Source organism: Nannobrachium achirus (assembly GCF_963921795.1).
Source record: "Nannobrachium achirus genome assembly, chromosome: 16".
NCBI classification, from domain to species: domain Eukaryota; kingdom Metazoa; phylum Chordata; class Actinopteri; order Myctophiformes; family Myctophidae; genus Nannobrachium; species Nannobrachium achirus.
The window spans coordinates 18,648,876-18,664,051 of NC_137823.1; the positions used below are offsets into that span (position 1 = coordinate 18,648,876).

Below are 15,176 nucleotides of genomic sequence, written 5' to 3' on the forward strand. Positions count from 1 at the left end.
AGTGTTGCCAGGACGAAAGTTATTTCTGTCCTGAAGGAAATCTTTACACGATTTTGTTTAGTGTACCCAGAACAAAAGCAATTGTTCTGAAGGGAGAATCTCTTGGCCAGTGCATAACCCAATACGGCTGTTTCAAGCCACTTAATCACATAAGAAATAGCGTGATTATTTTAATTGGTAGATTTCCTTTATGTTCCAGAACAGAACGTTCTGACGGAAATCTTCATGCTTTACGCTTACATGTTGTGTCTTATCTAGTGTGTTTCGTTTTTTTAGTCTTATTATTTTTTTTATTCCGTCTATTCCGCCAGCTGAGGTGGCAAGCAAACTAGCTTTGATTTCATCCTCCTCCTAACCGACCAGCTTCAAAAATGGGAAATGCACAGGGAGACAGAAAACACCTGCCGAAATCTAAACAACCTTTTTACAAACTGAACAACAACTTTGAGTTTGAAGCCTCTCTCCAAAGCTTGGAGAATGAACTGATAACAGCTTTAACGGCTAAGATAGACAATGAGGAAATGAAACAGGTTGTTTCTAGGTGCCCCACAATTGCACCATTTTTGCCCATATGGAGAAAGGAATTCGGATATGATGACTCTCTCACGACTGAGGACTTGACGAGATTTTCTGGAGTACTGTATCAACATATCGATAAAATCTCACAACGGAAAAGTCTGAAGAAAGCCGAAAATGAGGTCGCCAGGCTTGGGATTCTCGCTCTGGCGCAGCTGCGCTGGGCGGCTGCAGAAAGAGAGGCAGCGAGGGAGAGAAAAGAAAAGGAGAGGCCTTCAGAATCGGACAGCCAGCCTCTGCCTTCCTCACACCGTGCCAGAACAGGGGCGAACGACAGCGAGCTCGGCCCGGCTGGACGACACCATGCCACACCAGAGGTGAAGGACAACAGTGAGGTCGGCCCGGCTGGACGACACCATGCCACACCAGAGGTGAAGGACAACAGTGAGGTCGGCCCGGCTGGACGAACACCATCACCACAACCTCCCCCACCTGTGGCTGTGACTCACGGGCCTCCACGCCAGGGGGGTATCAATGCACGACATCACATTGACATGCAAACCTCATTACCTACACTTCTATCTGATAGGAAGGGGGTAGAGAGAGGGGGGAGGCAACATGAAGGAGAAAGATGTGACAATGATTTAAATAACTCAGTTGTTTTTTCTCCTCCTTGTAATCAGGTCGAGCTGGGAGATCCCGCTGACCACACGAATCCGCCCGTCCCCGGCGTTCCACGCAAACCACCAAAACCAACACCCACTAAGAATGGCCATACACCCACTAAGGAAAAAGTGTACACAGGTGAGCGTCGGGAACAGGTTCACACACCCACACCTAGTCAAATTAACGATTCTCTTTTGGCGTACCCAGAGGATGGCAAAATTACATTTGTGTACCGTAATTGGTACCCAGTGGATGCTCGAGACACGGCTGAACGTTTACCCGATATCCACAGCAACCCTGATGAGTGGGAAAAATCTGTAAAGGCAGAAATTGTGGAGCTAAGACTAGACACCTGGGAAGTTAAAAAAACTAATTACTATGTGTTGCACACCTAAAACTTTTCCTTATCAGATTTCTGCTATAGGCAGACGGTCTTGGCTACAGGCAGACGGTCACCCATACCAGTGTATGCGGCCCGTGCCGGCCCAAGGTAGTAACCCTGCAGGTAAAGTCAGGAATGCCCCACATGAAGCCGCAGTACAGGTTATGATTAATCAGGCTAAGGACCTTGTTAGGGGTAACGTGGACTTTTCCTTAATCACTAACATTAAGATGAGGCAGGGTGAGGACGTCTCTGATTTCGTCCATCACTTCACCACTCAGTTTGACCGCCACTCTGGTTTCACAAAAGGGCTGCCAGGATATGCTAGTGTGCTTAATCAGCTTTTGATTGACGCTTTACGCCCCCATTTGAGACAGGCGATCATTATGCATGACCCGCTATGGAGATTGAGAACGACAGATAAGATCACAATACTAGCCAGGTATTACAACGACATCGTTCCAGAGCCCAAGCCACTAGTTAAGTTGCGAGCCGTAATGTCGGATGATGGACAAGTGACACTCCACCGAACACATAACCCGAAGAGGGGTCCCAGTGGTGATCAGCGGGATCCCCCAGCCGGGAATGGACCTGAAGGACTGAGTCAAGGTAACAACATCAACACAAACACTAACAGGGCCCAGAACAATACACACACAATCACCTGTTTCAGCTGTGGAAAGAAGTGGCAGGCCCAACAGCAGCAGAACCCTGCTACACAGGGTCCCGGTCCCCCAACTGAGTCAGGTCAGGTACAAGTACAATCATGACTAGATAAAGGCCCATTGGGCCACCCACGTATGCCACCCAGATAACTTGGCTATTGTTGATGATTATGATAATGACTACTTACTACTGACACTTCAGATGTGTGGCACCCCGTTGATCGGCTGATCACGGTGCCAACCCTAGTAGTTGCATTTCGTGCCTAATTTAGTATTGTTGTCAGTTCTCCACTCATAGAGCCTGCAGTTGTTGGAGTCCAGGGCGGAGCAGAACCATGGCTGCCTTTCCCTGGCCTTTCTGACCCTGATGGAACTCTATGGTGTGACACGCCCGCTGCAACCAGACCACATCGCTGCAGCCACAAAGTCTCTAAGGGCGGTAACCTTCATTCTAATAGTATTATATTGACTACTCTCTTTGAATAGTATTAATTATTGTTAATAAAAATAAAAATAAATGGGCTGGTTTAGTATAGTTTTGGCGTTTAATTTGTCAGTTTACCTTCTTTGATTTATTTTGGGTAGTGTATGGCTGTCTGCGGGGACGACGGGCACACAGTGTTTGGCCCTAGTAGACAGCCCACTTTTGATTATTTTAGCCAGCCCATCTTAGGCCATGTTAGGATTATACAGTACAGTAGTTGGATTCATTATTAAAAAAAAAAAAAAAAAAAATGTTATTATTAAAGATTATTAATTAATTGTATGATTATTGATTATAAAAAAAAAAAAAAAAAAAAAAAAAAAAATCATTTCATTTAAAAGTTCATTTATGCTTTAATGTTTTCACACACAATGGACATTGTGTGTTCAAGGGGGGAGTTTATCTGATTGCCTATTATCTGTTTGTCTGATTTTACAGTGATTTTACATTGATTTTGATTTTACATTGATTTTCTATTACTTAAGATTTTACATTAATTGATTTTAACTACCTTATCAACTTCCCACTTTCTCTCCCACTCTTGTCTCTGCTTGCGTGTGCGTACGTGTGCGTATGTGTGGCTAGAAGACATTTGTAGCCTTCAAGGACAGATGGTCTGTGTGTGAGAGATTATTTAGACCTGCTCTCTTCCAGTTAATAACAACATTCCCTTGTTTAATGTTTGATACGGTCTAAAGTATTTTGTAAAGTATTTTGTTTAATTTCTGTTCTGGGAATCATTATGATGTTAAACCTTTTTAAAAAAAAAACTATTACCCACAACCTACTACTTACAGTATTGATTGATTGTTTCTTGTCTTTTCTTTTCCTTTGTCTTACAGATAAGATATTTTGATGATAATTGACAATGATTTGACAGACACCCTCATTGTCTGTCCAAAGGAGAAATGTCAAAAGGAAGTTGAAATTCTATATGGTATTTCGTGAGTATCAAAAGACATTACACACGTTTTTCCCGCTGTAAAGTGTTTTCTTACAGAAATTGACTCGGACAAAAGCAGCCAATAACTAACCTTAAGGGTAAAAAGGAAGGAACACTTGGCTTAAGGAGGTTCCGGTTTCCGACATCTCCACATATCTAGAGGGACAACCTACCGGTACGAACACCTTACATAAGGTAATCGGGGATGGGCAGGAAATTATGGCCCCCACGGCTGGTTCTGGGTCAAACCTAGCCCTGTAGACAGACCAGAGGAGTCTAGTTTACTAGGGTAGGCAAAACCAGAATGCATGTCTCCTTTAACCCAAATTCTTTTGTCTTGTTAAAGTAAACAAATGATGAAGAGTCAAGTTCGTCTTGTTTTGACTGTAAAGCCCTAAATTATAACTATGACTTGGGAACGTGTTGATGTGTTTTGACTCGCCTGATCGCATGGGGAATTTTTCAACAAACCTTGGGACATTGAACCTTTGTAATAATAATAATAATAATTAATAATTAAGAAAATACAGCTATATTTTTCTTTTAGCTCTACTTTTAAAAGTTATCATAATATTTGTACCTATTGTGATTCAATTATTAGATGTTCTGATTTAAATACCTTTGGAAATATACAGTTCTTTGACTCTGCTATCGAAAAGAGTTTAATTAAATATTTGGCTGATAGTGAACCATAAGTTCTCTGTCCCTTTGGCAGCATTTGTTTGGGGTTCTAGGGTCGACACTTTAACTCCTTCAGCTGTTGTTTTAGGGGGGAATTTGATGGGTTAAAAACATTTTAATATCTATTATATTTAAAACACCAACTTCAGTGTTAAATGTCAATGTCATGATGTTTTGAACAAATAACTAATGCCTGTGACGAGCTGTCGTTACTGCAGGAGAATGACACAGAGAGATTGACCAGCGAAATGTCAAAGTGTCCCGGACACTGGATAATGAGAAGCCAAAACATTCTACATCCTTTCTGAGTTCACGAGACTCAGTCACAACACCATCTCATGATCCATTGTTATGCTTAACTGTCCAATGAATGCTTGACAAATCTATTTTCCCTGTACCTACTGAAGTATATTTGTGAACTGATGTTACATTGTATGAAGATTCAGATTGAGAAAGAAAAGAGACACATGTTTATTGTACTGCACTGGACATCTATTTTGTATGCTCATTGATTTAATATACAGTAAGAGAAAAACCCGGACTTGCACTGTGTGGTCTCATTTATTATTGTGTGGGAGTGAATTCAATCATTTTGGGGGAAACTGTCTATTCATATGGAATATAATAATCCATTCCATCAGGGACACACATGCATTCGGGTCCTCATCCAGAATCAATGGGGGTAAATCTACTATAATACATTTTTCTGTCTTAGGAATGCGACAAATACAAAAAAGAATTATTGACTTCACACCCGTGTGAAGTGGAGCTGTGTGTGTGTGTGTGTGTGTGTGTGTGTGTGTGTGTGTGTGTGTGTGTGTGTGTGTGTGTGTGTGTGTGTGTGTGTGTGTGGATCATGTGTACCGATTTTTGTGACATTTGAAGAAAATATGTAGGAAAAGGAGCAAAAAGTGTGTTTTGGAGAAAATTCAAGATGGCGGAAAATCTAGATGGAATCCAGGGGAAAAAGAATTTTAATTTTCCGATCTACGGTTCAAGAGTTACGGGGCAAAACGTAAAGTGGGCCGTTATAGCGCCACCATGAGGCCGAGTGATGTAATTATTTTTCGATTCATTCTTAAAATCATTATGAATCTCCTCTCCGAGGTTTGAAACTGTAGCTCCTATGGTTTACGAGAGAAAAATACTTGAAAGTGATTTCTTGCATTGTCCCATTATAAGTCAATGGGGACAATTAAGCGTTTTTGCCGATTACGTCGGCATGGTAAGGCGGATCGGAACGAAAGGTAATAGAACACCATTACCGGCCGAGCCGCACATTTTGATGTATATATTGCGCGAGTGGCGTAAATGGTGCGGCACTAGTTACGCGCCGAAGTCAGGCTACACACACACACACACACACAGACACACACACACACACACAGACCCACACAGCCACGTATAGGGAGCTGCACACAGCTCCAAAAAACAGTCTAACAGTCTATTCAACCTAGGGTTAGTACTTTCAGTCCTTAAAGGGCCATGAAACAGAAAATCACTTTTTCTATAAATATATATTCTATCAATGAGTCACTTGTGATAGGGAGCAGTGATATGGTTCAATTTGGCCATAGGCTTGGGGATTCAGAGCTTTCTGCTGTCTCTGTAGCTATTTCTGTGTACTTCCAGTTTCTAGGTCGAAAAGAAATATTTCGCGCCACTCATTAAATATTAGCTCAAACTGTCCCACTGTGCAATGTGACGTTGGCATATCTAATTAATATTAACGTGTGTTTAATATAGAGTTGTATCAAGGGGGGCGTGGTTTCATTCTGCCCTCGTTGTGGTGTCTCGTTGAGTCGTTCAGAGCATAGACTGTAGAGCTGTAGCAGTGGGTCACTTGTTGCTGTTTGTATTTTGGAAACACATTTTAAAACCAGCCATTGGAGGTGTAAAAAGTAAAAAGATTCGGCAACTCCATGTTCTATAACCAGTTAAAATGGGCAAGGATTTTACAAACAAGCTGTCTGAGCTGCATGGACAAACTTTCTCCAGCTCTGGACCGGGGAAGAAGGGACGCTAGGCTAGCGCTGATAGCAATTTTTTGTGTAGTGTGTGTGTGTGTGTGTGTGTGTGTGTGTGTGTGTGTGCGTGCGGAGTGACAGTGCGCGCGCGCGCACACACACAACGTCCACACACGAAAAATAGCAGATCTACAAGCTCACAACACGTCGCGAAAGCGACGCGTTGTGAGCTTGTATATCAGCTACGTAGCCGAGCTAATAGCCGTAGCAGCAGCAGCTTCTCATGTAAACACTTTGGTTTCGGGCTCTACGGCTATTTACCTCGGCTACATAGCTACATAGCCGATATACAAGCTCACAACGCGTTGTGAGCTTGTAGATCTGCTATTTTTCGTGTGTAGACGTTGTGTGTGTGCACGCACTGTCACGACACACACACACACACACACACACACACACACACACACACACACACACACACCACAGAAAATAGCTATCAGCGCTAGCCTAGCGTCCCTTCTTCTCAGGTTCCGTAGTAAATAGTCCAGAGCTGGAGAAAGTTTGTCCATGGATACAAGCTCAGACAGCTTGTTTGTAAAATACTTCCCCATTTTAATTGGTTATAGAACATGGAGTTGCCGAATCTTTATACTTTTTACACCTCCAATGGCTGGTTTTAAAATGTGTTTCCGAAATGGAAACAGCAACAAGTGACCCTCTGCGACAGCTTCGCTCTGTCTCTCTCTGATAGAATACAACGATATGCACGCATTACTCCGCCCCTCCCCCCACAATAGCAGATAACCACGCCTACATTTCAGATTTCTTTTCATGTTCTGAAATTCCATAAAACAAATAAAGAGGTGGGGTTTCTGACCCCTTTAGGCATGCTCATTCCACACAATTCATTTGCTCCCAAATGCACTCATCAGTGCATGTTCTCCACGGTCAAGTGGGATTGTTAAAGGGTTTACTAGCTGTCAAATGCACCCATCACTGGTGCATGTTCTCCTATATTACCTGAAATTACGGATACGCAACATTGGGATTTCATAACTTCATAACTATAAAGCATTTAAAAGGACATGTGGAGTGTATAATTCTCTTACTGCCATCAGCCCGACTGTCAGCATGGAGGAGTCAGTGAAGAGTGGAGCAGAGAAGCACTTCTGTTTGAGAGTGGGCCACAGCCCTGCTCTCCACAGGTGTGCTTAGATTAGACTGATTGAACAGGTAAATTGGCAGGTACCACCCTTCCAATACTTGGCCCAGGGGTGGGCTTTGCCTTCTCCAGCCAGCTCTGTCCTTTCTCAACTGACTCAACATGCTGTTATCTGAACAGCGGTTGGCTAGCGACACTCCACAATATACTCTCAAATAAATCATTGCTTTATTAAAAAAAAAACATTCACTTTAGTGAATAATCAAAATTCAAGCCCATGAATTAAATACAGTTGGGTGTCCAATGTAAAAAGATACCGTAAAAAGACCTTATTTGGGATGTTCCTTTTAGGCAGTGTGTATTGACTATACTTGTACTGTTCTCCATTTTGTCTAATAAAATAATCAATCAAGCAGTTTGAGCTTGTGGCTCTGCATTTGTTTGGTCTGCTAGCATTTTAGCACAATCAATGGGGAAATCCCATGTTAAAGTTAGCCTTTTTGCTAAATCACCAAACAACTAGCAGACCCATTTCAACATATTTTAGCAAAACCAACCAACCAAGCCATTGGCAATAAACCAGCACTGTTAACTCACCGCGCTGAGTATGTATAGATAGGCACAGAATGTAGCACTGAAGGCAGCAACCAGCAGCATCGACCATGCGGTTTCCAAACAAACCGCATGGTCGTGAGGAGGAGGGAGTGCCATCATCTCAACCATTATTTATACTCTTGCTTAACAAGGTTGCCATGTTTGGTTGGGTTGCAATACCAGGGTTACACATTCACAGCTATATTTTGTGAAGTGCATTTTAAATGCATGAGGTAAGGCTTGAACCGGGGACTTCTGGAATGCTAGACAACGGCCTTACCAGGTGAGCTATGCACAGCTCTGCAAAGTGAGAAAGGATTACTTTGAATCTATGTTTTAGAGGCAGAAGAATAATTTGCATAAAACTGCAATATCCATTGAATTAGCCCAATTCACGACCCGCCCACTCAGCATCCCCCGGGTGCTGAAGTCCCGTTTTGAAGGGGTAAATCCTATAATAGCCTATAGAGTCAGCACAGAAATCGCAAATTTAATGCAATTTCCGAATAGTAAAGTATAAAATACGGCTAGCATGATCAAGAACACAAGATAGTAAACGGCACAAAGCACTATAATTTACTTTACCGTTAGAAATAGCGATTTGTTGGCTTTAAGTCCAGTATAGTTTCCTCTTCTAAATTGAAGTCAGCACCCAGGGAAAACTGAGAAACGGAAGTAGGTGGGCGGGCCGTGAATAGGGCTAATTATTAAAAAAATAATATTTCAATTAAAAAAGTCCGATCTGACAGATCTTTAGATATTGGTCCAAAGTTCATGTAAAAAAAGTTCTGTGCATCCCAGGATAAAAGCGGGTTTAAGCATTTTACAAACTGCTCAAAATGGCGGAAAATCTAAGGGCGGAGCTTACTTAATGACACAGATGTCTTCCGCTTGAGTCAAGGCATGTGTGTAAGCAACTTGCATGTCTTTAAACAAAATGAGGCATGACTTATGCCCGTTTAAAGTTTGAATTTTCAAACGCTTCATATAGCGCCCCCCTTTGGCCATTTGGAATAAGATTGGTTTCAGTGATATTTGGAATAACCTTCTACATCCTTGCCAAAAGAGCATGAGCTATACCTGTTCAAAGTTTGCAGCTTGCCACCCTTTGGCCAATTGTTGCGAGCTTCGTGTTCTAGCCGTTTGGTTCATAAAAGGCAACTGCACGGTCAAGCCACTAGAGAAAAAGTGGCGGAAGAATAGAGAAAGAGTATAATATTAATGGCCTTTGCCACTACGTGGCTTGGCCACTAATAATAATAATAAAGTTTCCCCAGGATTATAGTGTATTGCCCTGTGGGCAACCACACTAATAAAAAAAATCGGTGTTGTTCGCCATGCTTAGCAACGGTTTGTGTTATGTGTGACATCACAGCAGACCTCTGGTCAGTCTATTTAAGGTGTCGAGAAGCATTTAGTTGTCGACTAGACGTCGAGAAGAATTTAGTTGTCAACCAAGAAAGAAAGAGTTAAGAGTCATGGGTTTCAAGGAACATCTGACGTTCCAGCTAATGCTGAACGTGCTGCTAGCCGCCTTCATGTCTTTCGTGAACGGCTACAACATCGGGGTTCTCAATGCCCCTCAGAATGTCATCAAGCTGTTCATCAGTGATGCCTCTTACGGGCGTTATGAGGTAGCCATCTCTGACGCCTACCTGAAGTTCCTCTGGATAACCACTGTTGCCATATTCGTGGTCGGTGGCATATTCGGCTCCATCTCCGCGGGGCGCTTTGTGGACCGTTTTGGAAGGAGGGGCGCGATGCTGATGAGCAACGTTCTCATCATTGCCTCGGTGGTTTTCATGGGCTTTTCCAAGCTGGCAGGCTCCTGGGAGATGCTGATCATTGGCCGCTTTATCATCGGCCTCTACTGTGGCATGTCCGGTGTCTTTGTGCCCATGTACATCAACGAGGTGGCTCCCACCGTCATCAGAGGCGCCCTGGGGACTCTGCACCAGCTGGCCATCGTCATAGGCATCGTGGTCGCACAGGTGTTTGGCTTGGAGTCGCTCATGGGCAACGTCACCCTGTGGCCGTTGCTCCTCGGCCTCACTGCCATCCCTGCGCTCCTGCAGCTTGTCCTGATGTCCTCCTTCATCGAGAGTCCCCGCTTCCTGCTCATCAACAAGAACCTGGAGGACGAGGCCGAGACTGCGCTGATGAAGCTGCATGGGACTGAGGACGTGAGTCGCGACATGGAGGAGATGAAGGAGGAGAACAGGCAGATGATGAGGGAGAGGAGCGTTACCATCCTTGAGCTGTTCCGATCGCCCAACTACCGCCTGCCTCTCTTAATCGCCATCCTCATGCAGCTGTCCCAGCAGCTGTCAGGAATCAATGCTGTGATGTTCTATTCCACCAGCATATTTGAGAATGCCAACGTGACGCATCCTGTCTGGGCCACTATTGGAGTCGGCTTGGTCAATTTTGCATTCACTGTTGTCTCGTTGTTTTTGGTGGAGCGTGCCGGTCGTAAGCGCTTGGTGATGGTGGGGATGGTGGGAATGGCTGGCTCTTCCGTGCTGATCACCATTGCTCTAAATCTGGGGTGGACATATGTTGCTGTTGTGGGTGTATTTTCCTTTGTGGCATTCTTTGAGATTGGGCCAGGGCCCATCCCCTTCATCCTCACTGCGGAGTTGTTCTCCCAGGGCCCAAGGGGCACAGCCATGTCTGTGGCTGGTTTATTCAACTACGCTGCCAACCTCTTTGTGACCATAAGCTTCGAGTATGCAGTCGACCTGATGGGCAATTGTGTGTTTCTCATTTACGCCGTGTGCCTGATCATAATCGCCATCTTCACCCACTTCAAGGTGCCAGAGACCAAGGGAAGAACATTCGAACAGATCTCCGCCGGGTTCCGCAAGGAGGCAGAAGGCCGAGGACAGGGAAAGGTTGGGAGGCCTGAGGAGGAAGCGTCATCTGTTTAGTAAAACATGTTGACGAAAGGGCGCTCGCATGGCACAGGAGTAAATAACATGTTCACCACTGCCGAGTCTGGGGTTTCAAACTTCAAATCCACCGCGGCTTTGGCTGAGCGTCTATAAGAACAAAATTGAACTCTGAGATATGTCCCTGAACATGCTGTTGCAGTTACAGTAGCCAAATTCCAACTTGCACACTCTTGTGTATATATTTACTGTATATGTATCAGCAGCTTAATCAAGTGGAACATTTTCAGATTTTTTTTTCTCAGACCATTTAACACATGATTCAAGCAGTTATGTTATGAGCACGCATATCAAAGTTGCGTCAGCTCTGAAACAACCATTTGAAGTTTGCAACAAAGCACATCTTTTTTTTTTACACTCCTTCTCAGTCATATACCATCCCATAGACCGAAGAGACGGGCATCCAATAACAGAACAGGAAGGCAGTCAGCATTTCCGGCGAGAGGATGGGAAGAGGCTGGAGTGAACACTGGTCGTACACGCGCTGTATGACACTGAAAGCAGCTTGGGGTCACGGCTCCACCAAAAGCAATTTGGGACACGAACGATTAAGGTTAAGCGCTACACCCCGGTGGAAGCTTGTCAACGGCAGGGGAGCCAGTAGCGTACAACAGCAGTGACAACACAGAAATGTGTGGTGAGGACTCCATTGGCATGATAATTACTACATTGGGAAGCAAGGGGTAAAAAATAAATCAAATAAATAAATACCCCCAAAAAAGTGTAAATATACAATAGCTGCAAGCAGCAATACACCATTGATGGCAATGCGAGAAAAACAAGAGTATCTGCAACATACAGTTATAAAAATAATAAATAGATAAATAAAAAGGCCCCTTCTCTAAATTTGGAAGCCAATTACAGCCAAACAGCATGGACTATTAAAAAGCTGTATATCCTTTTAGCACTGTCCAGAGATCACGTGTCCCAATTTTTTTTTTCTTTTTTTTCTTTGATTCCACGACCTACAGAGGCCAAAGCATAACGTGGGCTGTTACTGTAGTTCCATCATTCATGAGGCCGACTGGTGATATCCTTTCTTAAAAAAATTTTTGAGCGGTCCAACATTTGGCAGAGTGTGTATGCCTGTCTGTCCGTATGTATGAGTACGGACGGCCTCAACAGCTGCAATACCGCTGGGTGAGCTTCCTTCAAGTGGCGCTGTTGAGCAGCCTAAGGCACCACTCACACTCCCACTGGGTGGGATTTTTCTTTCTCTTTTTTTAGCTCTGGAATTTGCCTCTGCGGCTTTTTCCAAGCTGGCGGGCTCCTGGGAGATGCTGATCATTGGCCGCTTTATCGCCGGGCTCTACTGTGGCCTGTCCTCTGGCTTTGTGCCCATGTACATCAACGAGGTGGCTCCCACCGCCATCAGAGGCGCCCTGGGGAGTCTGCACCAGCTGGCCATCGTCATAGGCATCCTGGTCGCACAGGTGTTGGGCTTGGAGTCGCTGATGGGCAACGTCGCCCTGTGGCCGTTGCTGCTCGGCCTCACTGCCATCCCTGCGCTGCTGCAGCTTGTCCTGGCGCCCTTCTTCATCGAGAGTCCTCGCTTCCTGCTCATCAACAAGAACCTGGAGGACGAGGCGCTGAATAAGCTGCACGGGACCGAGGACGGGAGTGGCGACATGGAGGAGATGAAGGAGGAGAACAGGACGATGATGAGGGAGGAGAGAGTGACCATCCTTGAGCTGTTCCAGCAGCTTAATCAAGTGGGACATTTTCACTCTCAGACCATTCAACACACGATTCAAGCCATTTGAATTATGTTTGATTATGATATGAGCACGCATATCAAAGTTGCGTCAGCTCTGAAACACCCCTTTGAGTTTGCAACAAAGCGTTTGCAACAAAGCACTTTTTTTTTTACTCCTTCTCCCAATCCTATACCATCCCATAGACCGAAGAGACGGGCATCCAATAACAGAACAGCAAGGCAGTCAGCACTTCCAGCGAGAGGATGTGAAGAGGCTGGAGTGAACACTGGTTGTACACTCGCTGTTTGACACTGAAAGCAGCTTGGGGTCAGGCTCCACCAAAAGCAATTTACCATTTGGGACACGAACGATTAAGGTTAAGCGCTACACCCTGGTGGAAGCTTGTCAACGGCAGGTGAGCCAGTAGCGTACAACAGCAGTGACAACACAGAAACATGTGGTAAGGACTTCATTGGCATGATAATTAGCGCATTAAATTGTGGGAGACAAGGGGTAAAAAAATAATTAGTTACTGAAACAATAAATAAAATAAACAAAATAAAAAGTGTAAATATATAGTAGCTGCAAGCAGCAATACACCACAGATGGCAATGTGGGAGAAAAAAAGAGTAACATACTGTACAGTTAAATTGTTTTGCATTTGTGCCCCCTCACCTCTTCTGGTATTGTGATGAATGAGAACATTTTTGGCCAAATAATTATAACAATAATATTAAAAAGGCCCCTTCACTAAATTTGGAAGCCAATAGCCACATGTCCCAGTTATTTTTCTTACTTTTTCCCCATTTGATTCTACGACCTACAGTATAGGCCAAAGCATAAAGTGGGCTGTCACTGTAGCTCCATCATTCATGAGGCTGACTGGTGATTTTTTTTTTTTTTGAGCGGTCCAACATTTGAGTGTGTATGCCTGTCTGTCCGTATGTATGAGTACGGCCCCAACGGCTGCAATACCGCTGGGTGACCTACCTTCAAGTGGTGCTGTTGAGCAGCCTAGGTCACCACTCACTTCCACTGGGTAGTTTTTTTTCCCTTCTTTTTTGAGCGGTCGTCACCCCGTCTCCATAGCGTGGCCGTGTGTGTATGCACGTACCGCTGGGTGACCAGAGAGGTGCTGTTGAGTAGCCTTGAAATGTACATACATGCATGCACTCATGCACACACACACACACACACAGCCTTGAAATAAATGGACACCACCGCTCTTTTTTTTCTTTTGCCATTGAACTGCTGAACAAGCCGTGTTCTGCCTATCATCAGGCTGGCCTATTAAATGGAACGCCTTACTTGAAACTGACTGTTCCTCCCTTCATGTGGACCTGTCATGTGGATTTGTGAGGTTTGTGCGCCATGAGCGGCGGGCCCCGGTGGTGAAAAAATAAGCGAATGTAGCAGATCTATAAGCTCCAGCTCCGCTCCGTGGCTCGGCCGAGGAGGGGTCGACTATTTATTATTAAAAGTTTTTTTTTTCCTACATTATTTAGAAATGTGTTTTTTTTTTTTTTGGAATGTTATTTTCCAGTGTTCAATAAACGTTTGAGGGGGAATTCAAAGCCAAAAGCCAATCACAACATGCCACGTCATCGTTCAAACGGAGAGCCAGTCATAATGTCTGGCGTCAGTCGCAAGCGCAGGACCTGCACGCCCGTCTTGCAGGCGAGCCCGTTTGGTACCCACACCGGCAGAGATTTAGGTTTTGGAGTTTGGCTGGCGGCTCCTATCAGCAAGTAACGTTGAATGGGAAGAACAGCATGGAGGCGCTACATTCTGCTGGAAGCTTGTCAATGGCAGGTGAGCCTGCAGGTTCAACAGCAGTGGCAACACAGAAATGTGTGGTGAGAACTTCATTGGCACGAAAATGGATAAGGGTTACTGAAAAATAAATAAACTAGAAATATCGTTCCTACGAAACAGTGTGGGCTCACATGGAACACCATGTAAAATCATATATGGGCATAATGAAACTACCCAACGGGCAAACCAACAAGTGCGACCTGATATAAATAACAACAACACCCACATGAACTCTTTTGTAGTATTTTCTCCCAAATCTTTATATAGGGGATCCGAGGGATTGAATGTAGGAGAAGTAATGTTGGAGTGCCCGTTGGAGTGCCCATACATGGAACGTTCCATGCCCGTTGGAGTGCCCATACATGGAACGTTCCATGCCCGTTGGAGTGCCCATACATGGAAGGTTCCATGCCCGTTGGAGTGCCCATACATGGAACGTTCCATGCCCGTTGGAGTGCCCATACATGGAACGTTCCATGCCCGTTGGAGTGCCCATACATGGTGTGCCATGCGAGCCCACACTGTTTCGTAGGAACAGTATGGATGTCACCAAGAACGCTGATCCCCATTGGCTAAAGGCCCTGCCTTTGTACTGTCGGTAGTTTTTTTGAGGAGAATAAACTTGGTCTCGCCTGTCAGCGAGCCCAAAGATT

General features: G+C 44.6%; 1 protein-coding gene across 1 annotated transcript; it reads left to right on the forward strand.

Annotated features, from left to right (window-relative positions):
* Window positions 1-9,538: 9,538 nt before the first annotated feature.
* Window positions 9,539-12,935, forward strand: LOC308300860 (solute carrier family 2, facilitated glucose transporter member 1-like; the record flags this gene model as incomplete). The annotated part of the gene is made up of 3 exons (XM_080744757.1): window positions 9,539-10,954; window positions 12,271-12,723; window positions 12,912-12,935. The coding sequence occupies 3 exons, from the start codon at window positions 9,539-9,541 to the stop codon at window positions 12,933-12,935; spliced, it is 1,893 nt and encodes a 630-aa protein (XP_080600883.1).
* Window positions 12,936-15,176: the final 2,241 nt, after the last annotated feature.